Raw genomic sequence first — 8,620 nt, 5'->3', positions numbered from 1 at the left:
ACACACACACACACACACACACACACACACACACACACACACACACACTTTACTCACACAAGTAAAAATAAAATCCTTAAGAAAGGAAAAGAGAGACAAAGAAATACTGATAACTTGCTCAGACTACATTAAGAAGCCATCTTTGGAAGCTGCACATCACATGACAGAATTACCATGTAATTGAAATCATTTATACTTTTTCTGTTACTGTTTTTGGCAAGTTAGCTCACTCACGGTTATTCAAGGAATACTGAGATAATTAAACAGCTCTGGTGATGCAGCGTCACATGGTGCTGTTTCAGGCAGAATCCTTTATTTCTCTATTCCTCTACACAACTCTTGCAGAACAGACAAGACCAAGCCAAAAAAAAAAAAAAAAAGGCTAATAACAAATGTACTATTTTTACTCATGGGGAGGTACTAAGAAGGTTTTAGAAAGCACATAAATCATAAAAAAGATTTTCAAATTAATAACAGACCTATATGCCACTGAAATTGCTCTCTCTATTCAAAGAACAGATGAGTAGCATCTATACAGAACCAAGGATCAAGCAGGGCATAGTGGCAGATGTCTTTAATCCCAATACTCAGGAGGTAGTAGCAGGTAGATCTCTATGAGTTCAAGGCCTGGTCTACACAACAGAACTATGGATCCAGGAAGATCCTACAGACTATTACATAATTCACTCCTCTGGATTTACAGGAGAAAAATATCAAGGACTATCGGAGAAAGGGACCTGTTCAAACTTTCACACTCAGTAGCAGCGGTCTCCTGACTGAAGCCAGGTCACCTAATTCTCAGATCCTAAGGCTTTCCACCCGCTCTGTCCTGCTACCCTCAATTTGTTTCTCCATGTATGAAGGACAAAAAGAGTGATTATCTGACTGTGTATCTCTGTCATGAGCGACTAAATGACTTGATAGATGATTCATTTGGTTTAGTGGGCACCAACTGAAATTACAACCAATAAAGATAATTTAAAAAAAAAACTTTCTGCAGGGCTAAACACAAAACAAACAAAAAACCACTCAATAGAATGCTTGCTTAGCATGTGTGAAGCCCTGAAGCTCAATCCCCCCCACACTAACAAAAGGGGTGGGGTACCTGTCAGCAGTTTAAAGTCATCTAAAACTTTACTTCCCTGAGACATCACTAATCAAAATTATGCAAGATGGCCAGGAGTGGTACCTGACTACAGTGTCAGCACTCAGGAAACTGAGACAGGAGAATCACAAGTTCAAGGACTGAACTACATCAGTGAGAAAACTAAAAACCAAAGCTCTAGTCAGAGAATCATCTCTTTCGTAAGAGCAAGAGAGAGAGATTCTCTTGGGCATGTTGAGGAGGAAACCATAAAATAAGGAGGTGGATCATAATGATGGTTTATATAATTCAGGACCAGAGTCATTTAAAAAAAAATGACACACAAAGTTTGATGTCAGAGGTCCTGCAGTTGCTTCAGCCTACCATGTAGGCAATGGTCTCAGAAGCAGAGCTATATGGTATCTGGAGTAGAAAACAGAGGAAAATGAGCAAGGGAGTACTGTAAGGAGAGAAAGATAGGCAGGCATTGCTCTTACTGGAGGACCAGCTTACTCAAGCTGGCCAGAGCTACAGGTAGGAGACTGTGAGTCGAGGACTATTGCCTGAGCTCATTAGCAAGCTAACCCAGAAGCAGATTCTGGAAACTATGTATCTCCCACCTGTCTCTTTACTAAGTGTCAAAACACGTAATAAATTCTGATACAGAAAAACCTTGGTTTATTTTATAAACAAAAGATTGTAACATCTGGGGGGGGGGGGGAAACAGGCACAAAAAATGAGGAAAGACACACTTCATTAAATAACTCTTCTCTGCAAGGATACATATGCTTAATGCAAGAGTAGTGGCTCAGGGGAAAAACCATACTCATGTAAAGTCATCCATATCATTTAGGATGCATATAATATCATATGTAATAATATCACGTGACATTATTACTTAAATGACTTAAGAAAAATAAAACACTGAATTTTAAAAAGAGCGACCAAGTACTTTGTACCTTACAAGATCACGAGAACTTTGAAATCTTAAAATCTGACTCCCTAAGCAAGTGACACCAGTCTAAGAACTCTGTTTGCCCCACTACAATCTGACCATGAGGGGTGTTCCGCTATATGCTATGGATGGAGACGTTATGAGAGTCCCAGCCATTGAAGTCCAAGGGTATGTGCTATTGCAAGTCAGACTGTGGTAGAGGAAAAATATCAACAGAGCAAACCCCCTAAAGTTGTCTGGACCTCACAGAAGCTTCAGAGAGGCTAAGACAAGACTTCAGTAACAACACTGACCATGGGAGGTTCTAGAAGCTGGGCATTTCCTACACTTTTGTTTTTGTGCTAGAGTGTGCACTTGTAATCACAGTACTGGGAGGTGAATGTGTAAAGACCTTGGGATTAGCCTTGGCTACACAGTGAGCTCAGAGCCGGCCTATTTCACATATTAAGACCCTACCTCAAACCCTAACCCTTGCAGAGAGAGAGAGAGAGAGAGAGAGAGAGAGAGAGAGAGAGAACACAACTTGCTCTCTTACATATACATATTTCCTATCTAATCCAAATAAAACCTATTTTAGAAATTAACATAAAAACTACCCATTAACCATGTCAAATAAAATGAATATTAACATGCTGTACACCATTTAAAACCTGTCTTCCTCCCCTACAGCCTGGCAAGTCATATGATAAACCTCCTCTGACTGCAGTTTATTATAGCTGAATTAAGCATTCCCGCCCACAGCAGGTCCAAGTGACTCACTGGTCCTTTCGAAGTCTTGGTTTCCCTAGTTCATGCCCCAATTCAGCCCCTGCTCCCTTTGCCTTTGACATCTTTGGTCTGGTCTTCCATCAGCTCCCCCACTGCTGGGGTAAGGGACCTGTGGGAAATCACTAAAATGATCAGAAAAGAGAGCCAGTCAGTCTGCTGACTTCACCACTCATGACTGACACATAGGGAGAAGACCCTTGAGAGGTCAGTAGAGAAGGACTCTGCTGATTGGCCATCAAACCAGGATTTCAAAGGGGAGCAGAATGCCAGTGACTCCCTTAGACTTCATGAGCTTTGACCTAGTGACCTCCTATTCTCTCCGTCCCTGACCTGGACTTTGCCTGGCAAGTACATTTTGGACTAAAGAACTACACGTGATCTAAGTGCAGTTAACTTATCCAAGTCTAGCTTCTGAAGTCTGTCATCATCATATAGGAGACAGCTTCCCTCCTATACCACTGGTCTCATCCTCTTTCCCTTCTGCCTCTTCCAAAGCAAACTCAAGAACCCAGATAACTCCACTGTTTAAGCACCAACTTCAAGGACACATAAGCATATACCCATGCTCCATGAAGGAACCAAGAAGCCAGAAGAAAAGAGGTTATAGTGGGTAAAGTGGACAGCGTAGCATTTATCAGAGGGGAAATTTATTTAGATGTGTCAGCCTAAATGTTTATATAGAGAGCTTAATTAGCTACTTTTTGAGTCTAATCCTGTTCACACATACCAAGAAAAATCAGAGAAGAAAAGAAAAAGCAACTGTAGGGGCCTCAGAGCTCTGACTCCAAGATGGGCCGCTAGAACGAAATTTCACATGGGTCCATGCTTCCTTCTTCCAGTATAAGCAATAATAACTTTCTTTTTGCAAGTGTCTAAGTGCTTAGTTTAGGAAAGTCGAATTTATTTTATTTTTTTCTAAAAGCACAGTCCTTTAGATCTTAAATTGCAAAATATGAAGTGTCGATGACACATAAAGGTGACTTGTTCCTGTGAGCGCACAAATTCGTTATTTACTGTTGAAAAGTCAGGTTTGTAGATCGATCTCCCTTTGGCTGTGTTTTATTAAACAACAACATTTGATGGAAGAGTTTGAAATTATATTTCAAAGCTATTTGTTCTAAGGCTTAAAAAAAAAGTCTCTGGCTGTCAAACACACTCTACAATCCTGGAACTTTCTTATTAAGACAATCCAAAGTAGAATGACTTTGCTTGGGCTCAGGGAGGAACTTCCAGGAGAGAAAAACCCAAGGAACTAGTAAAAGGAAGAGAAATCAGCATACACCTACAGCGAGGCACTCTCGGGCAAGGCAAGGCGCCTAGCTCAGCTTGCTTTTCCTGAATAATTGTATCCTTTCGTCACAACCATTTCCCAAGAGCACCTGTGTCTCCCACCCAGTTTTATTTTCCTCTTTCCAAACATCTGACTCACCCACTTTTCTTCAGCATTGCTGAAGAAACCTCCCTTCCTACTCTGTAGCCCCCTTAGCTAGGTTTTCAATATTCACCGAAGAAACAAGTGCTCTTAGAAGAGGAGCCATGTGACCTGCTTCCCAGAAGGAACTCCAGAGCACACACAAGTCTAAGGGGAGTGAGCACGGGAGCTCCAGATATGTTAACAAACAAACAAACTTGAACAATGGTCCCCCTTATGCTGCAACAAGGCCCAGACAGACTCTAGCCACTGAGCCTCTGGTGGATTAAGAAGTAGCTCCGCCCGCCTGCACCGGCAGCTCAGCGCAGAGGCAAGGAAGCAGTCTCAGGTTTCGTAAGTGGATAGTCAGGGGCATGGATGAATACCTTCCCACTGACCTGCTAGTAAGAGGTCACTTGAGTGCCCCTGCGTCTACTCATCTCAAAAGCTGGGCCCATGATAGTGTATTATTTTATAAGCCCCTCAAAAGTGTAGGAGCAAACGTTCATGTGTGTGAACACACAAAACTCCCAACACCATTCAATGGCTTTTTCAGACTCATTCGGAAGAAATGAACCACCACAGGAGGCTATGTTCTAGCTCTGCTCTCAACTCTTCTTTCTGGGGCGCAGGAGAGATGAGAACATTACAGAATGGGAAGGAACCGAGAGACAGGACTGAGAACGCCTAGGTGTGGCTCTGGGTGCAAAGTAGCTGGAGGACCTCAACCGCATCGCCACCTGCCAGCCAGCTTGTCTGATGTTCAGGTCTGTGCAATTGTGTAAGGGGAAGCTCTGATGCAATGTTCAGAGCAGTATCACAGAGATGAAGGGAAGGGTGCTTCTTCCCCAGGTATTGCAGGTTTCAGTGTGATAGCATTAAAGAAAAACTCAAGGAAGAATTGTCCCATTACAACTGCCTTTAAACCATCTCCAGCAGCGAGGCTTGGGAACTACTGCCTCTCCTACGGTCAGATGTGTGATCTCCTGAGAAATATCGCGCTTTTTAAAACAAGACAATGAAGCCTCCGTGTCGAAAAAGCATTTGCCTCATACAGAAACAGTTACAGCAAGCATTTTGTCCACAGCACATACATCAAATCTCATACTGTATCACACTATATATAACCCACTGTCTCATTTGCCCTAGCAACAAAACACACACACACACACAACTACAGAAGAAACTTTTCACTTCTAAAGAAGTCAGCTATCAAAACCTATATTGCTAACATCCTCTTTTGTTAGAATACAGGGTCACACTGCAAACGGACAACAAAAATTTAAAGCCCAAAACCATTCCTAGGATCCTTTAAACTTAATGGTTAAGATCTCGGAAACTTAAAAAGCAACAAAGGAAATGAAGAAATGTTAAAACGCGAACATATATGTTACAATTACTTCTGCTAGAAAAACTACCCAAGTCATCCAATGACAGCCCTGCTCTCTGCAAACTCAACAACTAAAGGGAAAGTTCGTTAATTTCAGCACAGTGTACTTAGCAGGTTTCTGGGCCAACCTCTAGGTGCTGCTGCAGAGACCCCCAGCCCAAAGACTGCCTTTCTTCCCCTCCCCCTGAAGGCACTGCACTGCGCAAAGCCCTCGCAGCGAGTAGCCTAACAGACTGGCTACTGGGGAACCACAAAAAACTAACGTTCTTCAAGAAGCTAAATAATGCTATTTTACTTTTCGCTGGAAATTATACTACAAAGAGGTTAGCTAAATGGAAGAAGATAATGAGTGGCTTGTCAAAGCCTTCAAGGAAGCTGAAGTAGCGGAGAGACAGGTACAGTCGCAGCTCTCCTCCGCCTCCGGGCCTCTCCATTTCTCTACAAGGAGTACCAACCAATACATAAGAGAATAAGCGAGCTCGGGAACTGCGGGCGTCAGGGCGGGGTGGTTTCTTGGCTGCACCGGCAGCATCTGGTTAAGTCAGCTCCTGCATCCGCGGAGCTGAAGAGATGGGAGTGTTGGGGGGGGGAGGGAGGAGGACGCCTTAACATTCTCATCCAATTAACCAGTGCACAACTGCGGCGCCCGCGCCACTCCATCTGCGGGGACCCGGGCGCCCCTAACAGCCTCGAGGCGCCGGGTAGGGGGCGCAGGGCCTTGCCTGGCGCTGAGGCCGGGGACTGGCGTCTGCGCCGTAGGCAGCCCTAGGAACACCGGAGGAGATGGGTGAGGCCCCTCGCCTGTACCTGCGATGGACCAGGTCCAGCGATAGAACTCCACGGTGTCGTTGAATGCTGTGGACATCGCGTTCAGGACGCTGCCGGGCTCTGAGTCCAGCAGCCCCATCTTGACGCAGAGAGGTGCGAGCAGCAGCGAGAAGAGAGGCTCCGAGGGACGGTGGGTGACTGCGGCGGGTACCCTGCTGGCAGCGGCGTTTCCTCCTCCTCCAGGAGCCGCGACTGGGGATGCGGGCGGCGTGCGGCGACGAGCAGCAGAGACAAGAAGCCGGAGGACGGAGGAGGAGGAGGAGGACCCGCCACGAGCGCCCAGCGCTGCTCCTCTCTGTAGCCGCGCGCTGCGGCAGCTCCAATCCCCTCGCCCGCATCACGTGGCCGCGCGGGGCGGGGCGGCGCCTCCTCTAGCCCGAGGCGCGGGGATGCTGCGGTCGCGAGTGATGCCCGACTTGCGCAGGCGCGCTAAGGCCAGCCCCAGGCCACCACCTGGGCCACAGGAACGCCGCAGGGGGACACCTCGTACCCAGTCCTCCTCCCCTGCCCTCCTGCCCACGGTCACCTCTGCTCCGCCGGATGCAACGTGGGAAACCGGATGGAAAAAGTGGGAGTTTGTGGGCAAAGATGAAGTAGGCGAGGTATTTCTGGTCCTTGCCTGTTATTCACCTCTATCGCTTGTGCTTTTGCTGTCTTCGCCTTTGGCACGTGCTTGTCACCCAGACAAGGAAACGCAGGTGGTTTCACTGTAAAAAGGAATGCCATTTGTCTTAGGCAGCAGCAAAGGAGAGTAGTCTGTGATCACCCCATAAATAACATTAGCATGTAGTTAAATCCCTGTGAATATTGAAAACAGTGTTCTCAATGGACATGGGCCGATCAAAGTAATGTAATTGCACCAAATTAGGCTACTGGTAGTTCAGAGAAGAGGGAGCCATAAGAATAAGTTAAAGTGTCCACTTGGACCAGACGACATTCAGGTCAATCTGAAAGGGTGATGCTGAGGAGACAAAGAGCAACTGACTTGTGAGAAGAGAGCCATCCCTGTGAATAGTAACAACAACAACAACAAAAAAAAAAAACCAAAATAACACTATATAATTTTTATAGTTTCTGACATAAAGCAAGATTTCAGCGAATGGTCCAATAACAAATTCACCTGTTTTTTTATTCAGATATGCCATCCACTTTTGTTTCAGCTTTTTCCTCCACTTCCTGATTTAGAATGCTTATTTTAAAGGCCACTGAGTCAAATGTCCAACACTGTTCACATGAGTACTACCTGAGCCCTAACTCTGTGCTATAAATAGCACATCATAAATATTTATGGTGACAAAATTATACCGCACACCACTTCCAGAGCATAGTGGGAGTTGTTTTATTAGAAAGAGCTTCACCGAGAAAGGGTGATTAAAAGTAACTGATTTGTTGTATAACTCAGGCCACCATAGCCTTCTTTACATGCCTTACTCTGAAATCAACCAAATGATATATGATTTATTAATTTGTCAAATCCGCTTGCCAGACTGAAGTTTCTCAGATTAAAGAATTTCTTACATCTCAGTTCCTAGTTATGATTCTAGTAACTATAAAGAATTCTACTCAAATCTCATTTCCTTTGGTAATGTAAATATGAGTTAGTTTTCCCTTTGCTTGTGATATTTATTGCCAGTTGACTTGGAGTCTTGGATGTTTTCTATGGAGAACAGATTCCTACCCTTGCCTCACAAAATCTCACCATCTTTACTTATTTAATATAACGTAAAATCGTTAAAGCAGCTTTATTCAAGAATTTCCTTGGTGCCCCTCTTCTACAGTGGAGGCCAGTTTAAGTTCCTTGTTCACTAGGGGGCGCCTGTCACATAAGGAAATCATAGACAAGCCCCAGCATTGTTAAGTTAGAAATTGGAACTGAGCTTTATCATTTTCTCTGCCTTACTTGGGGCATAATCATTTTTATTTACACTTATGAGCTGTTCAACCATTCAGGAAGAAACAGTCTTAGGATGTATCCACTCTTGAGCTCTATTACTTGAGCGTGAAGATTACAGTTCATTACCTAATGTTCCTTAATTCACTAGTGGTTTACAAATACCAGAGATTGTACAGAACCAAAGCTTGCTGCTATGGTTTGAATACATCCCTGGAAGTTCATGTGTTGTTGTTATAGTAGTGGTCTCTCTCTCTCTCTCTCTCTCTCTCTCTCTCTCTCTCTCTCTCTCT

The 8,620-nt window shown here is 44.5% G+C and overlaps 1 protein-coding gene across 1 annotated transcript in view; it reads right to left on the bottom strand.

The window, feature by feature from the left end:
- Elovl4 (ELOVL fatty acid elongase 4) overlaps positions 1–6,785 on the bottom strand; it is a 28,528-nt gene extending 21,743 nt beyond the window's left edge. The window contains exon 1 of the mRNA XM_028756236.1: positions 6,416–6,785. Coding sequence (XP_028612069.1) covers positions 6,416–6,515 — 100 coding nt within the window. The 5' untranslated portion in view covers positions 6,516–6,785. The remainder of the gene's footprint in view (positions 1–6,415) is intronic.
- Positions 6,786–8,620: the final 1,835 nt, after the last annotated feature.

Source organism: Grammomys surdaster, unplaced genomic scaffold, assembly GCF_004785775.1.
Source record: "Grammomys surdaster isolate TR1022 unplaced genomic scaffold, NIH_TR_1.0 126113, whole genome shotgun sequence".
NCBI classification, from domain to species: domain Eukaryota; kingdom Metazoa; phylum Chordata; class Mammalia; order Rodentia; family Muridae; genus Grammomys; species Grammomys surdaster.
This window is presented reverse-complemented; position numbering and strand designations above follow the sequence as displayed.